The 24,558-nt window shown below is 47.2% G+C and overlaps 1 protein-coding gene across 8 annotated transcripts in view; it reads left to right on the top strand.

The window, feature by feature from the left end:
* PLEKHA7 (pleckstrin homology domain containing, family A member 7) overlaps window positions 1-24,558 on the top strand; it is a 74,615-nt gene that overhangs the window by 31,682 nt on the left and 18,375 nt on the right. For all 8 annotated transcript variants that reach the window (XR_550521.1, XM_008573293.1, XM_008573287.1 and 5 more), the window contains exons 6-12: window positions 5,026-5,548; window positions 6,052-6,138; window positions 9,243-9,296; window positions 18,680-18,748; window positions 18,924-19,004; window positions 19,889-20,038; window positions 20,597-20,698. Coding sequence is in view for 7 of the 8 variants with exons in the window: in XM_008573293.1 (XP_008571515.1) it covers window positions 5,026-5,548; window positions 6,052-6,138; window positions 9,243-9,296; window positions 18,680-18,748; window positions 18,924-19,004; window positions 19,889-20,038; window positions 20,597-20,698 (1,066 nt within the window). In the remaining variant the exon portion in view is untranslated. The remainder of the gene's footprint in view (window positions 1-5,025; window positions 5,549-6,051; window positions 6,139-9,242; window positions 9,297-18,679; window positions 18,749-18,923; window positions 19,005-19,888; window positions 20,039-20,596; window positions 20,699-24,558) is intronic.

Raw genomic sequence — 24,558 nt, 5'->3', positions numbered from 1 at the left:
AACGGAAAAAAAAAAAAAAAAAAAAAAAAAAAAAAAAAAAAAAAGCTCCCCAGGTGATTCTGGTATATGGCCATAGTCAAGAAACTGGTTGCTTGGCTACATATTAGAATCACCCAGAGACATTTAACATTTACTGAGGCCTCAGTCCCATGCCTAGAAATCTGATTCCATTGGTCTGGGTTGCAGCCTGGACATCAGGATTTTTAAAAAGCACATCCTCCTTCAACCCTTCTCCCCTGATGATTCTAATGTGCAGCCAGGGTTGAGAATCCCTAGCTTAGAGTGAGCAATAGCAGAGGGCCAAAGACAGAACACGGAGGACCTCCAGCCCTAGGGTTAGACAAAAGCAAAATTGCCATAAAGGAGATGGGTGGGAGATGCTGGAGGAAAACTGAAGTGTTCTGTGCGTGAGAGTCTCAGGTGGAAGAAATTCAGTCAGCAGTGCTAGGTGCTACAAATAAGGACTTCTGCCAAGGAAGTCTGGAACCTCAGGGTCTCTGCTGGTCTTTTGCTTGGTAGCAGAGGCCTTTTTTTCCTACTGATCTTCTAGATGGGCTTAGATGGACAGACTTGAATTGCCCTTCTTAATAGAGTTAGAATTTGAAAGTTAGATCAGGAGGCATAGTAATAGGAGGGAAGAAGCCAATAAGATGGCTTGGCCAGTGAGAAGCTTTTGTGACAGGGACACAAGAGAACTTTCAAAAACTGAGTGACCAATATGCAATTTTAAGTTCTTGGTTGTAAAATGTCTCTATGTAACTGTTTCTGGCAGCCCATAAACCTGTGTTATTCTGCTACACACAATGGCCTGTACTCTGGGTAGAGGGGTGCATCAGGGAGCTAAAGAATAAGAAGTCAAGGAGAATGAGAGGTGGATGGGGAGAGCGTCAACCTTTCCCTAGGAAGTGAGGTGAGAATTTGAGTCATTCTTATCTGAAGAGCAGGGTGACATCAGGTCTGTAGAGGACAGTTCATTGGCTTTGGAGGACATTGAACACACAGTGGGAGGAATTTTAGTCTGATGGTGGAAGCAGATCTCAATGGGCTAAAAAGTGAGTAGAAGTGAAGAATTGAATACAGAGTGTAGAGAAGAGAGTACTGTCAGCCTATGAGTGAGCAAAGTATCTGCTCAGTCTCTGATCATTCACTTATATCTTGAAAGGTCTGCATCTTGCATTCCTAGATTTTTTTTCCCCTGAAACGTAGATTTGTAATCTTTTACAGTAAGTAATAAATCTGGCTGCTTAATAAAGGAACTTTCTCCACTTTCCTTTTGAAAACATAGAAGATGGATATCTCTGTTTTGTGTATCTTGTTAGACTGAGTGCATTAAGACACTGGAAGGAGGCTTATTTGGACTGCACTGTGATCCCGTATTCTCAGCTTCAGTCCACAGAGGGAATTATTTCTAAGTGTTTGTTCAGAACTTGGAGATACATATTTCACATCATTAACTCCTTTAGTATTTGGTTTGCAGGAGACAGACTGACATACCCGTAGAATCTTACCACATTCTAAGAGATTGTTTTGAAATTCTAGCCTTCCACTTAAAGTAATTCTAGCCTTGCATTAAAGTAATGCATACTTATAAAATACTTATAAAATAAAATGGCAGAGGGTGGGAGCAGAGGTAGGGTCAGGGAACTCAAACACTACAACAAGGAACAGAGTAGAAGGTGAAAGTCTTGTGAGATTGATATGAAAGTTAGGGTAAGGAATATCTGTCACATAAGTAATTGGTTATAAAAAATGATTTTACTTTTCAATATGACCATTTTTGTAGTGGCTGTATCAATATTCTGTGTAGTGCCTTTTGGGACAGGAAGTCCCTGTGGCCACAGAGCAGGATGTGAAGAGACCTAGAGCCCTATTTTTGAGTAAGGCTAGGGTTGGGGCCAGCAAATGGATCTGCTATCTGGACAAAGCTGTGCTGGGAGCTCCTGCCTGCTTCCATGGAATCTTTATCTTATCGGTTACTTACCATGGTTTGGTCTCTGGAGCAAGGGTTCACCATTACAGTGGTATCTTAGGGTCACCCCCAAATGGCAGACATTACATAAGTGGATGGCACGGGTTAGATGATGAGCTCACGGCTTTGGGGCACTGCCCAGTGGGGGACTCTGACTGTCCAGACACGAGAGTGGGCTGCAGAGCTGGGTGGAAGGCGCAGGGGCATATGGGTGGGAGCACAGCTCAGACATGCTTCGCATAGTTTGTAGTTTGCTTCAGGCAGAGTGAACAATGGATACTAAAGTCCTGAACCTCCCAGGGGAAGCCCCCAGCCTGCTTTCTGCCACTGCCACCACCTCTGTTTGAGGATTCAGGCACTGCCCCGGCTTCTGAGCCATGGTCATGGCTAACTTTGGGAAATCAATAGTAAAGCCTGCCACCTAGTGGCAGGCAGACATGCTTGCCAGACGTGACAAGTCTGGGTTGAAGAGATGTTACAGTTACCTCCTGTGATTGCAAAAATAACCCTTAAAAGGAAGGAAAAAGCTACTGTATTTGAATGATGACTATTTCTAATTCTCACAGCAATCTGTTAAATGGTTCTTATTGTCCCCGTTGTAACTTTGGGAAATCAATAGTAAACCCTGCCCCCTAGTGGCGGGCAGACATGCTTGCCAGACGTGACAAGTCTGGGTTGAAGAGATGTTACAGTTACCTCCTGTGATTGCAAAAATAACCCTTAAAAGGAAGGAAAAAGCTACTGTATTTGAATGATGACTATTTCTAATTCTCACAGCAATCTGTTAAATGGTTCTTATTGTCCCCGTTGTATAGTAAGGGGACATAAATGACACTTGCCTGAGGTCATATAGTTAAGTGATTAAATGAGCTGAGTATTAAAACAATTAGAACAGCACTTCTCAAACTTTAGAGAGCATCACACACATTGTGGAATGATTAAATCAAGCTAATTAACATATTTATCACCTCACCTACTTTTTTGTGGTGCGAACTTTTAAAATCTACTTTTTAAGCAATTTTGAAATATACATGTTGTACAAGAGATCTCTAAAACATTCCTCACGTCTAATTGAAACTCTGTACCTTTTGACCAACAAATTCCCTTTTCCCCAGCCCTTCCCACTCCCCCCAACCTCTGGTAACCACCATTCTGCATTCTGCTTCTATGAGTTTGACTTCTTTAGATTCCACATGTAAGTGAATTCATACAGCATTAGTCTTTCTGTGCTCAGCTTCTTTCACAAACTTGCATTTTTAACATGTTTCCAGGTGGTGCTGACAGTAAGCACCATATAAAAGTTTGTTAGATAAAATGGATAAACAAAGGCAGAGTAAGGGTTTGAACTCAAGCCTGTCGGATTCTAAAACCTGTTCTCTTTTTACATCATCGTGCCACCCCTTAGCTTGGACTTTTAAGGCTTAATGCAACTGCATACTTTGTTCCTTGCCAAGTTTTTCTTTCTTTTTAGAAAATAAGATAGCTAGTTGGTGGTAGTTTTCAAAATCATATCCAAATTTTGTGTGCTGGAGTGTTTACTGAAGGGCTAGTTATGTGTCAGGACTTTCTCAGACCAAGGACAGTAGCAGAGTGTGAGACATAGTTCCTATCCTCCAAGAACTTTCAGCTTGACTAAGGAAGGGGATGTCTTGAAAGTGTGAAAAGGTCACACCAACACAGGACCTTGGAAAAGTTACAGACAGTACAATAACCAGGTCAGAAAGGGCAGGAATGCTGAGGCTGTGGCATCGCAGAAGGCCCGCATGGGGAGGCATGGGTCAGTATCCTGGAGAATGAGGAAGCTTTGGGTAATAGGGCTTGGGGAGCCAAGGCGTAGGGGGAGGGAAGAACATTATTATGACAGCAAGGAGGGAGGAAGGGAGCACACACTGGGGAAGGACCTTTTGTGGCTCAGACGTGAGGTTGCATCCCCCTTACCTGTCTCATTTACTCCTCAGAATAGACTTATGAGGCAGGTAAAACTGTCCTCACATTGCAGGTTAAGAATTTGAGGCTCAAAATGGACAGGTAAGCTGCATAGGATCACAAAACCAGCAAATGGTAGAGCTTGTATTCAAACCCAGGTCATTCTACTACCTATCTTTGCTTTTTCCACTTTGAGACATTGCTCAGGTGTGTAGGAGGCTGGGCCAGGACTAGGATGAAGCTCACACTCAGGCACCAGCAAGTGTAGGGGTGCGCCTGAGAGGGAGTGCCTCCTTAAATTTGGGGCCCTAGGTACCTGGCTTGCCCCAGCCTAGTCCTGCCTTGGTAGGAGGAGTAGTGAGAAAACAGCAGGACTGCAAGGTGCTAGAGAGCTATGAGCTCCAGGTGAAGGAGTTTAGATTGTATTTCACGGCTTGCCCCAGCCTAGTCCTGCCTTGGTAGGAGGAGTAGTGAGAAAACAGCAGGACTGCAAAGTGCTAGAGAGCTATGAGCTCCAGGTGAAGGAGTTTAGATTGTATTTCATAAGCAACAGGGAGCCAGGGAAGTTTTGGGAGCAAAGGAATGATTGGATCAGAGAAGCTGACTGTGGACAGGGTGGAAAGTAGTTAGAAAGGTCTCAGAGGTATCTGGGGAGGAGGTAATTAATCATTGTCTGGACCAGAGTGGTCCAGAAAAAGAAAGGAACTGATGCCAGCCACTTCCCTTAAGAACCTCCAGAACCTGGTGCTAGGACGCCAGGCCGAGGGAAAATCTTGGTAGCCCAGAGCATTGTAAAGCCTTTCCTAGAAATCTGCACGTCCACTGGAAGAGCTGACTGCTGCCAAGAGGGAGAGAAAGGGAAGGCAGGTGTAATCACATTGCACTTGAAGTGATGGGCATGGGGCAGCCACGTCATCCTGGTAGGGGGGTTGACAGAGAAAAATAGTTTTGGACTGTTCTGCAAAGAGGGGAAGTGACTGAAGTCCTGGATGTCTGCTTCGATCATTCCTGGGGGTTCTTACAGGATTCCCACAACATGCTGGGCTTTGTGGACTGACTTAGCTCTTCTCCCCAAAGCCTGGCAGACTCCTTGTTTGGATTCCTGATCTGTCCTTCCCTTTTCTCCTCAGCCTTCCCTCAGATCATACACTTCCTCACCAGGGTCCTAGCCAGTCCTTGTCCTTCCCAGAAAACTACCAGACTCTTCCCACAAGCACCCGACACCCCTCAGGGGGCTCCTCGCCCCCTCCCCGCAACCTGCCGAGTGACTACAAGTATGCACAGGACCGCGCCAGCCACTTGAGGATGTCTAGTGAGGAGCGCCGAGCACACCGGGATGGCACCGTGTGGCAGCTGTATGAGTGGCAGCAGCGGCAGCAGTTCCGGCATGGCAGCCCCACGGCACCCATCTGTGCTGGCTCCCCAGAGTTCACTGACCAGGGCCGGAGCAGGAGCATGCTGGAGGTGCCCCGCTGTATCTCAGTGCCTCCGTCTCCCTCGGACATCCCTCCCCCAGGACCCCCGAGGGTCTTCCCACCCCGGCGGCCACACACACCAGCAGAGCGGGTCACTGTGAAGCCACCAGACCAGAGGAGGAGTGTGGACAACTCGCTGGGGGATTCTCCCAGGAAGGGGTGGGGCAACGCCATCAAGGTGAGGCTCCAGAGCTCTGCCAGGCTGTTCACCAGGTTTGAACACAAATTTGAGCAATTTTAGATAATGATGAAAGCTAACACTATGCAGTACTTTTAGATGCAAAAGGCTTTACTTTAATTCTTACCATGACCCTATGAGGTAGGTGCTATAGTTATGCCCATTTCAAAGATGAGAACTCTGAGGCATTGAGAGACAAAATAACTTGTGCAGGTTTCCTCAATTAGAAGTCTGCTTCCATGCAGCTTGGGAGGTGGGAAAAGATGTCTGTGTTCCATCAGTTCAGTTATTTCTAATAACCCTCTTTTAAGTTTTAACTTTCCAAGGGCTTTCACTGTGTATCATTTTGTAACCCAGTGAGGAAGGAGTGCGTCCCTGTTTTACAGACTCAGAAAGGTGAAGAGGCAGGCAGTAGGCTGCCCTGGGCGTCGGTGGCAGAGGTTCTGGCCCCAGCCCGGTGCCTGGTGTGCCCTCAGTGTGACTTCTTGTCTCCCCATCTGCAGAACTCCTCTCACGTGGATCGGCGCTCCATGCCCTCCATGGGCTACATGACCCACACTGTCAGTGCTCCCAGTTTACATGGGAAATCGGTAAGCAGTGCCTCATCTCCCTCTCAAGGTGAATGGTATGATATAGCCTGCAAAGCCCTATCTCATCTGGTGTTTCCCTCCCTCTGAGCCAGTCAAATGCAGTCTTCAGGGCAGCTGTCAACCTCGGCTTTACAGATGAGGAAACTGAGGCTCAGAGAAGTTGACTGACTTGCTCAGAGTCACCCAGATAGCACTAGGTCCTTCCCAGTTTGGGTGAAGAGCTTGGGGGGAAGTGGAGGGCAATGTTGGGCTTGTCTTCTCTTTCGAGTAGGATTTTTCCAGAAGCATTTTCCAGAAACCCACTTTCTCCTCTTAGCTTCTCTACTTTCTTCCCTGGTCTTTACTTTGATTGATGGTTAGCTCTGTCTTCCAAACCTGAGTCTGGGTGAGGTTGCCCTTTTGGTTGCTGCTTTCTTAAAGAAATGATGTACTGCAGCCCCTTTGCTGCCAGCACTTTTATTTGTCCTGGTGACAGAATTAATGCAATAGTTGCTTAATGGTGTCACATCAGTGCTGTCCCGGCACTGGGGTGAAGAGTAATTATAGTGGTGCACTCCTGTGGTGGCTAATTTCCTCGTAATGTGTCTACACACCTGCAGCTGGAGGAGCTCTCCCTGCTGCTCACCCGGTTACGGCGGCACCAGGCCAAGTTGGCCAATGTGCGAGATTTTGCCGTCGGCCAGTTACTACAGCACCAGCTGGCCTTTCCCACCTGCCAGGTCAGCACTGGTGGGCCCTTTCAGGACCGGGGGCAGGGGAGTGACATGCTGACCCGCCTCCTGTGCCCGCTCTATTCTGTCTGTGCCGCCTGGCATTCTCCCTCATTTCCTGCCTGTTTGCTTCTGGATGCTGCTGCCAGACACTGCCGTGGGGGTGGTTCCCATCCCTCGAGTGCTGGGGATGGGGCTGCATGTGCTGTGAGGGACCTGAACTGTGGCTTCTCTGGCTGTACGTGGTGACTGCCAGGCTGGTGTGTGATCATGTCCAAAGGGCTGTGCTGGCTGTCAGCCTTGTTGCCACCTTGGGCACTCCTTAGGATGCTGGGTGAATGTGTGGGTCAGCCTGGAAGGAGAATGTAGGGTGTCCTCTCAGTTGGGACAGTGTCCTGCCGACTCATAGTGCATCTGCATCTCTCTCACCCTGTGAACCTCACGGGAAGCTGGAAGAGGCAAGGTAGGACAGGAGTTGTTGCCACACTCAAGGCAAGTGGACCCAGAAGGGGAAGTGACTTGCTCAGGACCCCTCAGCTAGAAGCATGCAGGCTGGAGCCAAAACCCAGGTCCTGTCTGGCAGCATGTTCTGGAATGCTCCCAGGACATTGGGTTTGGTAGGTGAGCTTCTCGAGGACTAACCAGGGGGTTGTTCTCCTGGGCATCTTGAGCAGCTTAAAGAAACTGATTCCTCCCTGGGTTTGTCTTCGGGTAGGGATAGTTTCAGCCACATGAACCTGTCTGATCCCTCCAGGCTGTACAGAGGTAGAGAGGAGACAGATGAGGGTGTCCTGTTTTAGTAAGTCCTGAGAAACTCAGGATATGTATGGGAAAAAATGAATATAAGGGAACAAGTGCAAAAACTGTAAGTTGTAAATTTGGGTGGTTTTTAATAATTCTCCTTTGCTCTGTCCTTAGTCCTGTGGAATGTGTGTAGTGACTAAGCTGATGGGGAAAGTAGAGTTGGGTGAGAGGACAGTTTAGGGACAGAATAAAGACCTTGCAAGCCACTAGTGTCCCTGACAGTGGTCCTTCAGGCCTTCCCATTCTTAAAAGCACTGCCCGAATGTCTCACATGGTTTATTTGTGTGATTGTTTTATATCAGAGCTATAAATAAGGACCACCTTCACCAGTGCTGGCTTGCTTGGCTGGGAGTCTGATGAGAAAGTGGTGCCTGGACCATTTTTCTTAAGCTTCCACAGCCCCTCTGTCTCACAGTTAGCTTGTGTGATCTGCTACATGGGAGAGCATGAGTTGTAGGAAATCAAAGGGTTTCTTCCTTATTTTCACTGTTTCTAGTAATTATACTAAAGAACTTCTCCAACAGACTGTGTTAGTCCATTTCTGTTGCTTATAACAAAATACATGACTGGGTAATTTGTAAGGAAACAATATTTATTGCTTGCAGTTTCAGAGGCTGGGAAGTCCAAAGTCCAGGAAACACATCTGGGAGGGTCCTCTTTGGTGGTAGCTTTATAGCAATGCAGAGTTCTCATATGGCAGAAAATGGAGGAGCGGGGGGGGGGGAAGGGGGGGGGAAGAGAGAGAGAGACTCATGTGCTCTCCTTTTAAAGCCCTTAGAACCACACCCCTGACCACCATTATTAATCCATTCACTACAGAATGGTCCTATAATCACCTCTTCAAGGCCCCACTTTTCAATTATGATAATAGGATTTCCCACCCTCTTTACACTGTCACAGTGGAGACTAAGTCTGGGGAGACATCAATCCATAGCACAGACTATCAGAGAAGTTGCAGGCAGATAGTTTGGAGCCTGGAGCTTCCTCAACTAGCTCCTGACATGGCTACATTGGCTCCATGCTGAGCAAAAAGAACCAGAACTTCCAGGAAGCATCCAATGACTGTGGGTGCTTACTGTTCTGGAACCCAGGGTCACATTGGGACCTCCTGGGTTACCTAGGTTAGCTCCCTGCCTCTTCCAGACATTGAGGTTATCTTACTTCGTGCATGTAAAGTGAAGCAGTCCAAAGGTTTGATGACAAGATTTGGAGCACTGGTGACTGATGGGCCCTAGCTCAGGTATGGCATGTGCTTTTCCAGGTGGACCACCTGGTTCTGTCTCAGCAGCTCAGCACCTGCCTCAGCTGCACTGCTGTCCTAGCCCCCTGGTGGGGCTCACCCAGCCAGTGGGGGTACAAGCTGGTTTTCCCAGTTTTCTCAGTGGCCTACAAGATCCGCCATGCTGCAAGAGGGCTCCAAGCTGCACTGACACATTTATGCTTCCCCCATGGCCCTGAATGTGTTGGTCTGCTGTGGTCCCTGTCCCCTAAGTTGCACGGTATAAGTGATTCACACGTGAAGTCCCAAGTTATGGAACGCCTGACGTTCATGACTGTTTTTTTTTTTCCCTCTCTGTGCTTCATTTGAAGGCTGATGATACCTACCTCCAGTTGAAGAAAGACCTGGAGTACCTGGATCTAAAGGTGAGTGGTGTTGAGGTCCCACCTTCCTTGGACACTCACCTTTCTGAGAGTTTCAACTCACTGGAGCTGAGCCCAAAGCCAAAGGCCACACAGGTCTTATGAAATCTGGATCCCAAATGAAGATGTCTCCTTTCTGAACTGGAAGTGTTTTGTTTCTTACAGCCTCAAACTCAGGCTCTCCTCAGTGTCTTGTGAATTCTGCTGTGAGATCTCGGGCTTACAGAATGAGGGCACGAGACCTCGATCTCTTCATTCCCTTGGTCAGAACCAAAGGTCCCTCCAAAAAAAACCAGTCACTTTTTCAGAGCCTCCAGTGGGAGCGGGGTGTGTTTTTGGTTCATAAGGTACCACCGATGGGTGTTTTCAGCCACAAGTGGTTTGATGGATTCTTTGTTTTTGTTGCTAGGGAGCAAATTCCACATGGAATTACCTGGCTTTGAGGTTTACCAGTAGTCTCCTGTCTCTGTGTAGGAGATACACAACAGGCCCCTCCCTGTAGGTGATAAAGCATCAGGCTCTAAATCAGCTTTCACAGCACAGAGAGGGCCTAAGAAAGCTCCTGTAGAAGTGAGAGCATTCTGCCTGAAAGAGAGCTGCCATTGTTCTCTTGCCACAGCTCTCTGAAAGCTCCCACTGTGAAAAGCACTTCTTACTCCCGAGCCATGAAACAGACTGAAGGAATGTGACCTTTAATCAGCCATGGCTGGGTGGGGGCAGGGGCTGGTGAGGGGCCTGAAGGATGCCCAGACAACTGCGACCCGCATGCCTCTTTGTACTCCCAGTGCACCTGGCTTGAGAGACTTTTAACCTGAGATCTTCATCCAGCCTTGTAGAAGCAGGAGTATAATCTAGGTCCTAAGGCAGCAGATGGGGGGGGAGGCAAGGGAGGCAAGATTGGGGCTTTTGATTAGAAATCAACCAGTTCCCTTATGTATCTGTTGAGCACTTGCTTGCTGTGTACCCAGCTCAGCAGAAGAGAGGAGAGATGCAAGAGAAAAATTGAGGCTCCTCTGTTCTTGAGAAACTACCAAATAGTCTGGGTTGGGAAAGAAAATAATAGACTTATGTACAATGACTGTACAATAACTGTACAAAGACCTGTTTGGCCCAGGTCTCAGAGTTGGGATGGTATCCCTCAAGATCTGGATGTGTTCCAGCTCACATGACAGTCAGATCACACAGAGCTCATGTGAGCATTGCAAGTATGGTAGTAATGCCTCAGGATTCAAAATGCTCAGGCATGGCTGTGTGGGCTAAAGATGGCCTCCAGCCCATCCTCCTGCATCCTCACACAGAGCTCATGTGAGCATTGCAAGTATGGTAGTAATGCCTCAGGATTCAAAATGCTCAAGCATGGCTGTGTGGGCTAAAGATGGCCTCCAGCCCATCCTCCTGCATCCTTGTTGGGACAGAGAGGGTCCTTCCCACCATGCCCATGGAGAGATCCAACAGCCCCTGGCCTCCCCTGCCCTGGGCAGCAGCACACCCCCTTTCCTTGGCCTTCCTTCCTGACAGCGACTCACCAGCTGCCTGCTCTGTTCTTCTTGTCCCTGCCCTGGGCCCAGCAGTTAGCCCAGATGTACCTGCAGAGCATCTACAGTGTACCTGGGCCTGTGGCAGGGGCTTGGCTTGGAACATAGATTTATCAGAGTGTTTGGTGCACAGTGCAAGAGAGAACTCAGTAAAGCATCTGAGCAAGAGTAGTAGGAAATATGTCTTCTGATTCCTGTTTGTATGTGAGAGTGGAAACTCAAAGTTGGTCCTGGAGAGAAACTCCACCTCAGATTTGTTTTATTTCAGGATCATAGAATTTGAGCTATGAGGGATTAGAGAGGGAGAAACTGAGGCAGAGGATGGCTGAGCAGAGCCAGAAGTCCCTGTGTGTCCTGACTCCAACAGAATGTTAATAACAGTAGGGGGTATAATGTATGCTGGTCACTGTGCTTTACTTCTATTAATTAATCCTCATTTAACCCCCTAGGTAGCCCTGTAAGGGAGGTGGTGGTATCATCTTTTAACTGACTGAGGCTTGGAGAGGTAAATGACTTTCCCAAGGATACACAAGCAGCTGCTAGGGGCAGTATTTGGGTATAGCTCCAATTCTAAAAACCAGTGCTCTTAATCACCTTGCCACATGACCTATCTTAAAATACTGCTTCTATTATTGTGGACCTGAAGGTTTCGAGCTTTTTATGGAGCCAAGCTTGGGTCATTATGTTAGGAAATATGTTTGATGGGATGGAGAGACCCAAGTTGCATCGTTGGGGTGTTTTGCTAGGTAGGATCTGTCTGTGATCAGGACATTAGTGACTGGACTTTCTGGAAGTTGTCATTATTTGCTATGGAAAACAGCTGTGTTGATACCAAAATTTCCCTGGTCTTGTAGCTGCTACTCCAGTTGCTAGGTTCCTCACAGAGAACTAGTTCCCCAAATGAATTGCACCAGCAGGCTGGGAGAGGCTTGGCTTACCAGCAGCACATGTTGGAAAAGATATGTTGTGTGCGTGTCAGCAGTCTCATGTAGGTGCCAAAAAGGCTGGTGCCCCTGTGGGCTCCCTCAGAGCGGCAGGGGACCTACTCTGCCCTGCTCCGACCCAACTGGGGTTTGGGATTCCAAGATGGGTGTCTCACTTCAGGATCCAGACAAGGGAAGGGCTGGAATCAGGGGACAAGTGTCAAGGGCCTGCAGACTGTGACTGGGTATACCAGGCAGGATGTTTTTGTTTGCAAATGTCAGAAAACCAAATCAGCCTGCTAAGTCCAAAAGGGAAAATACTGATTCATGTAGCCACGAGCTGCATTCTTGGAGCTCAGGCCATGTCATCACTGTTCTTTCCTTGGTGTGCCTCCTCCTTTCCCGCAGTTCAAGGGCTGCCTTCACAAGGGCAGGAAAGGTAGCCACCTGCAAACCCAGTTTTACTTTCTTTCACTCAGCATCCCTGTGGAGTAAGGGAGGAGTTCCCTAATGGGAAAGCATGCTGGGCAGAAAGAAGAAACAGCAGCAGCTGGCACAGCTGTAACACAGAATGATTGAAGGAGTTAGGCACAGTGCAGGAGAGACAAAGGCTGTAAAGCTCTGGTGTGTTACTGTGTGTTTTCTGTGGCCCTAAGGGAGAGGTAAGACAAGTGCATGGCAGCTACAAGTAGACAGGCTTCCATTTAATAGAAGCAAGACTCTTCTAAAAGGGCCACCCCCGGTGGTGATGGACTCCCTATTGCTGGGGTACAAATGAGGCCACATGAGACTGAATGGGTGAGTGGTTGGATTAGGACAACCCCAAGGCCCATTGGTCCTGAGAGTCTATGACATGCTGGACAAAATGTCCCTGAGACCAGGGCCTCTGTGGGCACAATTTAATGGGCCCTGTAGACCACCCTCGGCATGGAAATAGAGTCAAGCACAGCCCCTCTGTGACCTCTTGTGAGGGGTCCCTCCTGGGTCCTTGGAGGGCAAGGTATGGAGAGAAGCCTCTCTGGAGAGGAGAGTCTCCTTGCCTGGCATCTGATCTGCTGACTCCTCCTCTCCACCTTGTTGACTTAGGGTCCCCAGTGTCCCTGTCCCAAAGGCCCAACAACTTAAAGATCCAGAGCCCATCTCCCTCTCTGATCAGCTAATGCTCAGCTTCAGAATCAATTGGTGGTGTCTGCTTCCCTGCCAGTTGTAGAGCTTTCTTTCTGAAGTGAGCGTTCTTGCTGTGGTGTGAGTAATCAAGCAACGGCACACTCCACTCTGAGAAGGCATGCTATAGTAATGTGGTTTTTGGTAATGTTTACTTCTCTGGCATTTTACTTGGTGGTGCCAGGGTGAAAAGGACTGCACAATGATTAAGCACCTGTGCCCACCTGGCACTATTTGGGCACTTTGATGTTTACTTATTTTATTTAATCCTCCCAGCATCATTGAGCAATAGGAATCATTATCCCTGTCTTACTAACCAGAAATCCAAGAATCAGAGAAGTTAAGTAACTTCTGCAAAGTTACATGGCTGGGATTTGAACCCAGGGTCTGACTTCACACCTGCCTTCTTTCTTCCATATACCGTGTGCTTTTCCCACCCTAAAGTTGTATTCAATGAATTGTATTTCTGGCATTGAAGTTCTGCTCTTCAGAACCCTGCACACCAGCTGGGTCAGAAGAGTGGAGGGTGGGGGTTCACTGTTGCTGACACCTTGAATTGTTTTTTTTTTTTTTTGGAGCTGTGAAGCACAGTTGGGAAGGTGAGGTAGGGGAGGGTGTCTGCGGCCTCTCATGTGGTGTCTTTGTAGGTAGAGAAAGTTGCAGTCAACCTCAAAGAGGAGCTTGTCTCTTGTGAGGGTTGTTCTGTCAGTGGCTCCAGGTCTATTAGCCTCTGGACTCTTTCTGACTGTTTGAGCCTGAGACCAGGGCTTCTCTGTTCAGGGTCTGTTTCCAAAGTCAGCTTCTGGGGCAGAGTTTCTTAAGTTGTGATCTGGGATGACACTTACTGCAGATTTGGTTCTGGGGTGATTCTTGTGCCCACCGAAAAGTTTGAGGTCTATTGTTCTGGAGCAAAGATTATCCACTCTGGCCATGAGCTAGAATTACAAGGGAGCTTTTAAAATGAATAGATGATTGGTTCCTACTCCCTAGAGACTGTGATTTAATTGCTAATACTCAAGTATTACTCTTTAAAACAAACAAACAGACAAACAAAAAATCTCCTTAGTTGTTTCTAATATACAGCCAGGGTTGAGAAACATTGTTTCAAAGTAGTGCTTCTCAAACTGTGATCCCCAGACCAGCAGCATCAGCAATAACTGGCAATCTGTTAGAAATGCAGGGTCTTGGGTCCTACCCCAGACCTGCTCCATGAGAAGCGGGGGTGGGGGTGGGGGTGTGCAGGGCAGCAAATCTGTGTGTTTGCCCTCCAGGTGATTCTGATGCACATTGAAGTTTGAGAACCCCTGTTTTAGGGAGCGGTGGTTCTCAATCCTGGCTGCACATAAGAACCATCTGGGAGGACTTTTTAAGAATTCTGATGCCCAGGCCCCATCCCAGACCAATTACACCAGAATATCTTGGGGTGGGACCCAGGCATGAGTATTTTTTAAAGCTCCCCAGATGATTCCAGTGTTTAGCCAGGGTTGAGATCCACTGTTCTAGAAGGTGGGACAGTGTTCCCTCAAAGGAGCTGCAAGCATTTGGGACCATTGGTAAGACACAATCATTTAGATGCATTGCAGGTGTGAAGGCAAGGGTCTGAGGGATTTAAGGCGGAACATTCTGGATGGGGGTGAGACTGCTGCATGGCACCACTCTAAACTAAAGATTCGGTATCTTACAGAATGTGATGAGGGAAGACCAAGGAAGAAACAAAGTTAACTTCTATAATGTTCCCCCTTGCCTTCTACAGCAGCACCAGGAAGGAAAGGGCACTGGAACTGGCATTTCCACATAAACCAACCTGCAAAAAGATCCCTTCAGGCAGAGCTTATCATCCCCCCATTTACAGAGGAGGCAACTGAAGTCTGGGAAGGTTCCATAGCCAGGATGTAGTATCACCAAAATTCAGGCCTGGTCATTGTAATTGCACAGCAAACACCCTTCTTAAGGTTTCCCCTTTGCCAATTCCCCAAATTCTGGCTGCTTCAAGTGTCATTTAATGTCTCACCTGTTACATTTTGTTGTATTTGCCTTTTTGTTTGGAACAGATTAAAAATAATGAGCCTTTGATCAACGTGCTTTACAAAGTGCTGAAGAAGTCAGCACGGGGCTGTCGGCCCAGGAGAAGCGTAAGATGATCTGATCCATGTCCTGAGCGGGCCATTCCATTGCTTCTGGCTCAGTGCAGACTCCATCACTTGCTTAATAACCAGTTGCTCTCCTGACTGCCCCAGGCTTCCCGCAAGTCATTTGGTTTATTTTATTTAAAAATGAAACTCTCTTCAGCATTTTGGCTGATGCACCAGGCTGAGTGTCTCATTCGTGGTGTTCTGTGACTCCATCTTTTGTGCTGCCAAGGGGTGGGGGAGCTTGCCTGGCTTGCCACCAGCTTTTGTCATGTTTCCATCCTCACTCGTCTGCCTCCATAGCAGAGGCTCACCTAGACAGAGCTGAGCATGAGTTTCTCGGGTTGGAGCAGCAGTTACTGGTCACCTTGGAGGAGCCAGGGTCTCCTCAGATTCCACTGTGGACCTGGGATTAAGGTGGCTACTTTTGGGGGCAGGGAGTTGATAATAGGTTAACAGTCTGGAGCTGGACTAGAACAAACCCCTTCTCACCTCCTTTGAACAAACTGCCCGGTAGCCCCTTTGCTGATGCAGAAGTGCTGACTGCAACGTGGCCAGCTCTCGTAGCATTACAAGAGAGGCTGCAGGTTGGGAAGCAAGTGTGTGCCGAGCCGTCCTGAGCCCTGTGAAGTGTGCTGGCAGGTAGTCAAGGGGAGGTAAGGTGCCTGCGTGGCCTTTGATTCCCTTCTGACGCAGAGACTCTTTCAAATGGATGAGTGCTCATGGACTTTCACTTTTTCTGATGACAGAGATGCTGGGGGTGCCCATAGTTGATGTTTTAAATGGATTTAAACATTGCTATCACAAAACACAATTTTAAAAGGAAAATTGGATGTAATACACTACTTGTGGATGCAATATTTCTTTGTAGCCTCAGTTGTCTGGAACAGAGCTAAATTCAGAAGCTTAAAGGGCCTTTGAGCTGTGTAAACAGCTGTCCCAGAGCTGTGCTCTAAACCCTGTGCCCCTTCCTCCATAGGAGGCAGAACCAACTCATCTTATTTTGATACATTCATGGACTCACTAAGCGAACATTTCCCAAATATCCTCAATGTGGTAGGCCCTGGCTGGTCTTTGAGGATACGGAAATTGCATCATAGCCTCCACAGTCACCCCTAATTAGGTTACTGTCTAGTTAGGAAAGACAGATGAGCAGACAGCACTGAAATCTGATGTGCTGAGGAGCACAGTAGTGGCAGACACACAGGGTGGGAGGAGCACCCTGGAAGGCACCAACCCCAGTTGAAGGGAGAGAAGAGACCTAAGCACCTGTCTCTGTTGAGCTTTGAGTTCTTTTAATTCCCAACCCACACACATTACAAGTAGCACATTAAAAGGGGACAAGAGAAATCTACTTCTTAGTAAAGAGGAAGTGTTAATATCCTAGAGAGGGGGGAAAAAAGGTTGAATATATATTCAGTTCTCTATGAAGGCAGCAAAGGGCATACTTTTAGGAAGCTTTCCATCAAAAGTATAATTTAGAAGACTCAGCTTTTTCAAAATGTCGTTTTTGTGTAGAATATCTTATTCCTTTCCTGATGGCATGCCTCAATTAGACTCTCTGCCTTGCTATTTAAGTATCAAAAAGATATCCTCCATAAAAAACTTCTGTGAAATAAAGGGAAGAGTTTGCTGGGGGGAACAATCCCCAAGCATATCTCAATCTGAAAATGATTTCTACCTAGGAAATGAGCCCACGGTCAGCCCCTTTGGAGAATAGACAAGCTCATTGTCCTCTGCTTTGATGAAAGGACTGTGACACAGAGTGAATACTTCACTACTTTGACCAGCTTTTTCTCCTGGTTCCCCTGAGTTTAAAGCCTGAGTCCTGCCTGGGAAGTTCAGCTGTGTGTGACTCACCAGGATTAATCCACACCCTCCCTTCCCCTCCCTCTCCACCATCGCAGGAGACAGCACAGTCTGTTTGTGGATCGTTGCAGGAGTCCATGTGTTCTGTGACTGTGTGTATACATGTATGTACACATAATCTGCCAGTTTGAAGAGCAGAATTTGGCTGGAATTCTGCTTTTTCCAGGAACTCTATAGCACTTACCTACATGTGTTTCCCTTTGATCTACGTGTAATTCAACCAGCATTCGCTGAGTGCCTTACATTGTCCAGGCCCTGTGTTTGGGGCTGACTTTACTGACATAAATCAGGTAGTGGTCCCTGCCTTCTTCTGTGTGACCAAAGGGAGCATGGGAGTGCAGCCCAGAATCAGTCCTCAGACCAGGCATGGAAAGGTCATCCTCCCTTGACCTTGACCTTTGGGTTTGCCGATGATGATTCTCAGGGTGAAGGGAGTGTGGTACAGTTGAGCACATGAAAGGGCTTGATCTCTGAGAGAAGTGTTTGTCAATATATTTCTGCTCTTAATTCACACTGACAAACTTACTGGACCTCCCAGATGGAGTGGGGAGATAATGAAGGCCATCTCTCCAGCAGTTATCTGACCATCCACACTGGGACCCTCTGTGTAGCACACACACCACCCATCTTTGCTCTGGTTAGCTCCCCCTTCCATTTCCCTGGTACGCTCTGAAAAATGGAGATCAGTGAGATGGTGTCCCCTACATGGGACATCTTAGACCTGGCTATCCCTGACCTTTTCTTGGCCATGGGGTGCATCTGTGAAAAAGTAAGCCCCCTCTACCCCTGCACAGCTTTTGGCAAGAAGGAGATTGGAGGAAGTGAAAACATGGGATGAAGAGTTGGATTTAGCTTCTTAGGAGTCAGAGATGGGCTACATGTTGCCCACTTTGAGTCAAGTGAGGGATGAGAAATGTTGTGAAATCCCATTGGCCTGTAAGTTTGGGTTACTTTTGTGTCTTGCTTTGTTGTTTCCTTTCTTGGGAGGATGCGATAACTTGTAACTTATACAAGTACAGCCTAGCCTCAGTTACTTAGGAATCATTTAAAAACCCCAGCTGGGAATTATCCAGGTCCCTCCTTCCCTTGACCAGATCTTCTTTCCAAATAGTGTAGGGTGGGGAAGGCCGGCCTTAAACATGGGGAGTGGGCTGCTCAGAGACTTCCTTAAACGAAGGCTTGACGATGCTCGGAGGATTTGCTTGTTCCTCCTGGCCCACCAGTCCTCCTACCCAGGGCAGGGAGTGATGGACTTCTGTAACTCGTGTTTGTCCCCAGGTTCAGTAGCAAACCTCTGTCTTATCAGTGGCAAATCTTCCAAGATTTGGCTGGCTGATTAGCTCAATCAGTTAGAGTACGGTGTTGTAACATCAGGGTCAAGGGTTCACATCCCCATACCGGCCAGCCACAAAAACAAAAACAAAAACAAATCCAAGATTTATACTGATTCATCGCACTAATTTTGGACCAATATATGCTTCTAAAATTGATGATCCTGTGACTTGAACGTCTGCATTTTCTTTTATTTGAGAAATTTAAAAGTGTTCAGGTGTTACTAGGATCATAAAAAGTTTTGGTTTTTCCCTAAAGTGAAGCAGGCATAGAAATAAATCAAGTATTGCCTGAGTTTTTGCCCCTTTCGATGACATGACCCTGCCTGCCACTGCTGAGACTTCCACACCCACCCATTGTAGGGCTAACTTTCTTTCTTGAGTTCTAATCCCAAACACCATGGTTAAATCTTTTTTCAATTGTTTACCTCTCAGATGACAGGCCGGGACCTTCTCAAGGATCGAAGTCTGAAGCCTGTGAGGATCGCTGAGAGTGACATTGATGTGAGTGAGCATAGTGACAGTCTGACCCCTTGGCTACGTGATGACCCAGGCCCGGGGTGGGCAGCTTCAGGCAGGGTTTGGATGGTGCTATAGCCCAAGGCTTTCTGATCACAATCCCAAGGCCGTTCCCTTTTCTCATCATCCCAGGCCCTCTCTGAACTGTTCTTGCTTATAGGTGAAACTGAGCATCTTCTGTGAACAAGACAGGATCCTCCAGGACTTGGAAGACAAGATACGAGCCCTCAAGGAGAACAAAGTACGCATCAGTTTTGTATAATCTTGGGATAGGTGGAGGGACGTTTTGACATCCTGGCTTTCCAGAGATGTAGAGTGCACTCTCATGTTAGTATTGAATAACAGGTGTTAGTTTATCCAGAGCAATGTCTTTGTGTTTAAAGGGTGCTTCTTGGGGGTTTCTACCTGAACCTGGAGGAGGGCTGATAGGGAGACCCCAGCCTACTTGTTCCAAGTATTGTACCCCCCTCCCCAATTCTGCTCTGGCCCTCTTCTCTCTGGAGGCCCCATGAGGTGAGCCTGGGACAGGAGTTCCACTAGCATGTATGTGATGGCCCCAGGCCCCTTAACCCCAGGAAAGAAGGGCTGACTTGGAGAAAGTGGCTGCTGTCATTATAGGACAGAGGCCCTTACTTCCTAAAGCTCTTTTCCTCCTAGAATCAGGGATATGGAGGCAGCAGATCTGAATGGGAGAGCAGGAATGGGCTGGAGGCTCCCAATGTTAGGTTTCTTATACACTTAAAGGGCTTTTTTTTCCCCTGAATTTTAATAAGGCATTGTATTTGTGATGCTAAAGATTTATAACATACCTTTTTCCCCAAGAGCTTAGAGAGTTTTCCAACCATGCTTTCATTTATCCTTATAGTTTAATCCCATAAGGAGTTAAATGGCTTTATGCCCACTTTATAAATGAGGAAACTGAGGCACAGAGCTGTTAGGTGCCTACCCCAGGCCACCCAATGGGAAGATTCAGAGCTGGCTTCAGAGGCCTCTCAGCCCACAGCTGGGCTCTGGCCCTGTCTGCCTTGGTTAGATCCAGCAGCTTTGTTTGGTTCCTAGCGTGGTATGGGGAGGCCTCCAGGGACAGACCTCCTATCCTGTTGCTTTTGGGCCCTTCCCATGCAGGACCAGCTAGAATCCGTGCTGGAGGTGTTACACAGACAGATGGAGCAGTACCGAGACCAACCCCAGCACCTGGAGAAGATCGCCTACCAGCAGAGGCTGCTGCAGGAGGACCTTGTCCACATCAGAGCTGAGCTCTCCAGAGAGGCCACTGTGTGTGGAATTGGAGGGCTGCAAACAATTTCCCTCAGGATGGGCTGGGCAGGGGACTGCTTTTCTCATCTCCCAAACAAGCTGTAGTTGAGTTGGTGGCCAGGGGCGAGAGTCTTGGAGTAGTAGAACTTGTCCAGGGGTGACATGTCTGTCTCCACCTATGCCTTAGGCTGCTTACCATTAGTGACTCCCAATGGCTGATGATATTCAAGGGACCAGCTTTCTCAGAGCAGCCTGCAGGGCTATTCCTCTGACCCGTATGCAGTTAATTTCCATTTTTTCATTTGCCAGTGTCATGTGGTGCAGGACCTTTCTGCCATGGCTGGGAATCTAAGCATTCCTCAGTGCGGAAGAGGGGACAGTGTAGGTGGTCAGGGTCAGAGCACAAATGAGAAGATACCACATTCCCTCTTGCTCCCATCTCTCTCTGCCTGAGGACCACTGGGTTTCTTCCCTTCTCTCCTGGCTGGGTCAGCAGTGGTCAGGAGCACAGGTCCCGTGGTGCCTCCCAGGGGGCAGTGGATAACTAAGAACCAGAAGCATTTCTTCGGCCAACAGGAGATGGAAAATGCTTGGAATGAATACCTGAAGTTGGAGAGTGACGTGGAACAGCTGAAGCAGGCCCTACAAGAGCAACACAGAAGAGCCTTTTTTTTCCAGGTGACCCAAGCACTGTCCATCCCTTCTGAACTCTGGTTTCTTTCGAGAGCCTCCACCTGTGGGGGCTGTGAGCACTACCCAGGGGCCATCTCTTCCTTGGCCTTGGACTCTCCATCCCTGTCAAGGGGACACCCCAAGCTCTACTTTGGCAATCCCTTCCCCCAGCCAGGCTGTGATGAGAAGCCTCATCCCAGCTCCCCCTGCCTCTCTGCTCTTAGAGACGAGCTCTTGGGTGTTTTTGTAAGGGTTTTACTTTGGATCATTTGGGGGAACGGACCCGAGAGAAGACAAATACCAACCTTGAGCACCTTACTAAGACATGAGAGTGATCTGTGTTCCCATGGTTCTTGGCCCCATCTTGGGTTCCTAGCTTCTCACTTATACAGATGGCAGCAGGAAGCGCCTGCCTCCTTCCTGCTTCTGATTCCTAAAGATAGATGTTATCATGCCTCTGCCTGAGGAGGTAGTGTGAATTCAGTCCATTGAGGTGCCTCTGGTCTCCAGGCAGTCATTTGCATTTCTAGAGGCCAGGCTGGGTGATGCGCATCTCTGTGGCCCCTGCCCCACTCTGGAAAGGTGGCTTTAGAGCCTGCCTCCTTACCCTTAAAAACCAGGCCACCTCATTGATAGCTGCTTCTGTCTCCCAAGGGTGAGACAATGAAAGGCCCTTTTAAGTTTCTCTTCTCCCAAGTTGGGTCCCCCAACTGCACAGTGTTCCCCCAACCAGGCTTCCACCCCACCCTCAAAGTTTTTAAAATGGAAAATAGCCTGCTCTCCAACCTAACTTAAGATCTGCATCTTCTCCTTTCAGGGCCCTGACATAACTTCAATTTATTTGAATTCAGCAGGCATTAATTGAGGCTTTGTGGGTATGAGGGCCTACGCTAGGCCAGTTTTGGTGCTGGGCTTGCTCATTGACGAACTAGTTCTAATTAAGGCTCTTCATTCAAGTGATTTAATGAATATGTTGACTCTTGGACATTTCACTCCAGAAAAATGAAAGAACTCCCAGAGGGGGTTTAGGTTTGTGGGCCTTGAGGCTTTCCCCAGGGCCCTGCTGTCCCTCCACTCACCCAGAGATGGTTCCCAGAGAGCCCAGTCCAGGACCACACAGAGGAGACTTGCCTTGGGGCTGGCCTGCGAGGTTCCCCAGAACTTCTGTGTCCTGCCATTGTCGTCCCCCGCCCCACCATAATTTCCCTTCCTCCAAGCTAACATATTCCTCCCCTTTATTATATCCCCAGCACTTAGCATAATGGCTTGAAAATACTAGGTGAATATTGTTGACAAAGTCTTTCAAACAATTATTTCTACTTATGAGTTCCTAAAACTGTCCTGTCCTGTTATACCTATCTTCTTGGACATCAATGATCCACATGAATTTTAGCAAATATTTTTAGCATTTCATTCTTCATTTTTATAATTATAAAAATAATACATGACAATATCTCACTGAAAAGGCCAACCAATGAGAAGTAAAAGCAAAAAATGATACAAAAGCTCCTCTTCCCTCTTTTTTTCTGCCCAGTCTTACCACCTTCCCTGGATGTAATCAGTGCTGTCCATTGGTAGGGTTGCCTACCACACCATTTTCTATGTGTTTCCTAAAATATGCACATATCATTCATTTGGGGGTGGAAGCAGGTAAAAGACTTCCTAAAGAGGATCACACACATTGTTTGGCATCTTGCTCTTTTATCATAACTTTGTGTTGCAGAAATCTGTCTAGGAAAGATACCCCTGAATTTATGCTGCCCAATAAAATATAAATTAATTAAAATTCACTAAAATTAAAAATGTATTCCTTATTCACACCAGACACATTTGAAGTGCTCAGTAGCCAGCTGTGGCTAGTGGCTACTGTGTTGGACAGCACAGATTATAGAAGATTTCCATCATCTCAGAATGCTGTATTGGACAACACTAGTTAAGTAAATTACATTGGTTCTTCCTGACTGCTACATACTGTTTCATGGCCTGGATATCTGCTACTTTATTAGCCATTTCTCTTCTGATGAGCATTGAAATTATTTCTAGTGTTTTGTTTTTATAAATGGTGCCATAGGGAGCATCCATGGAACTGCCTTTTCTAGCTTGTTTACCAGCATTTGTCTAAGATAGACTCCTAGGAGTGGACTTGCTGCGTTGAAATGAGCACACATCTTAAAAGCTGATGGATACCACCAAGTTACCCTTTACAAGGCTGCACTTACTTTCCCACCTATGGTGAACGAGAGTACAGAACCTATTTGCCCGTATCCTCACCAGCACTCGATGTTATCAGTCTTTTTAGTTTTTGCCAGTCAACTAAATGGCCTCTTGTTTTAATTTGCATTTATTTAATTACTAGCAGATTAAACATCTTTTCATATGATTATTGGCCATTTGTATTTCTTAGTTTTTGCCAGTCAACTAAATGGCCTCTTGTTTTAATTTGCATTTATTTAATTACTAGCAGGTTAAACATCTTTTCATATGATTATTGGCCATTTGTATTTCTTCTGTTCCTTATTTCCTGGTAATTTAACATATAGCAGGCCCTGAATTCTTTTTTCCCTCCTCCAAAAATCAAATCCATACAATGTAACAGGTCTTGTCACAGACTCCCTGGAGAACTCAGCCCTGTAAATTACTAGCAGATAGGCCAGCCTGGAGCTTGGAGCCTGGAGATTGTGGCTTGATTTCCACCTAGCTCCCTGGCATTGCTCACACTTTCCTTAAGTGTCACGATGACCTGGGAAACTCACAAAGCCTTGCTTCTTTGGTGTAATCCTAGAACAGGCAAGCCACTAGAGTCTAGGTAAATCATTAAAACTGGAGATGGGCTTGCAGCCCTATATGCAACTTCTCACTAATGGGGCTTAAATCCTTTAGCCAGGTTTGGCTGTGAGAAAATTCATAGCCTTTTTGGTAAAATAGGGTGGCTTTATTTATGAAGATCCTCACAGCCACCTGGGCATTCGAGAAACTGTGTAAGAGGCAGTGACAGGTGAGGCTACCTGCAGGTGTTCCCGTCCCAACTTCTGGACAGCAAGTTCAAGCTTTTGCTGAAAGCAGTGCACAGGAGCCTTCCTGCCCAGTGTGCTGTGTGGATACAGGAATGAAACTCTACCCTTGCTCCCCAAAAGCTCCCCTTACCTCATCATGAAGTTCTGAAATTCCATGGCCCATGGAGAAAGATAGGAGCTCTCTGGCCTTTGCTCCTCTCTGCTCTTTTCTTACATGTGGGGTGACAGAAAAGCAAAATAGGGGCAGGAGAGTGGGCTGACAGGAGCTTTGCCAGGGAGCTATGGAGGAAGGAGAGAACTGATTTTGATCCCTTCAGTCACCTATTCCTAGAACTCAGCTGGAGACTTCAGCTCTAGAGATAATCCCCCATTAATTTACACACACACTCTAGGTTCAGTAACTCATCTGTCTGTTTTAGGATACTCATACTTTAGTGTGGGGCTGAGTATCAAACCCATTATTTGCTTGTCAGCCCTGAGGATGTGATTTGGTGTTGGGAGGGTGGACAGAGTGAAATGTGAGCCCCCTTGGGACAGGAGCCTTCTGATGTCTGTTGTCATTACTGTTGGCAAGTATTTGGTCAGGGATTTTACATGATTGGTTCTTTATTCACTCAACATACAGGCACTGAGAACCTGCTAAGTTGCAGGTCCTGTTGGGGGATGTGTCAAGGAGCATGTAGTTTAGCTGCAGGACCAGGCAGGTCCGTAAGTATCACGCAGTAAAATAACTCTTCCAGTTGAGAGTAGATGGGGTATGGAGCCTGCCTTTCTTTTACTCCATTGCACAGGGCTGAGGCTGTTTTCCCCCAATTATAAACTAAAAATCAAAAGAATACTACATCTGATGTT

Source organism: Galeopterus variegatus, unplaced genomic scaffold, assembly GCF_000696425.1.
Source record: "Galeopterus variegatus unplaced genomic scaffold, G_variegatus-3.0.2 Scaffold898, whole genome shotgun sequence".
Lineage (NCBI taxonomy): Eukaryota > Metazoa > Chordata > Mammalia > Dermoptera > Cynocephalidae > Galeopterus > Galeopterus variegatus.
Note: the sequence above shows the minus strand (reverse complement) of the source record. Positions and strands in the feature narration are given on the sequence as shown.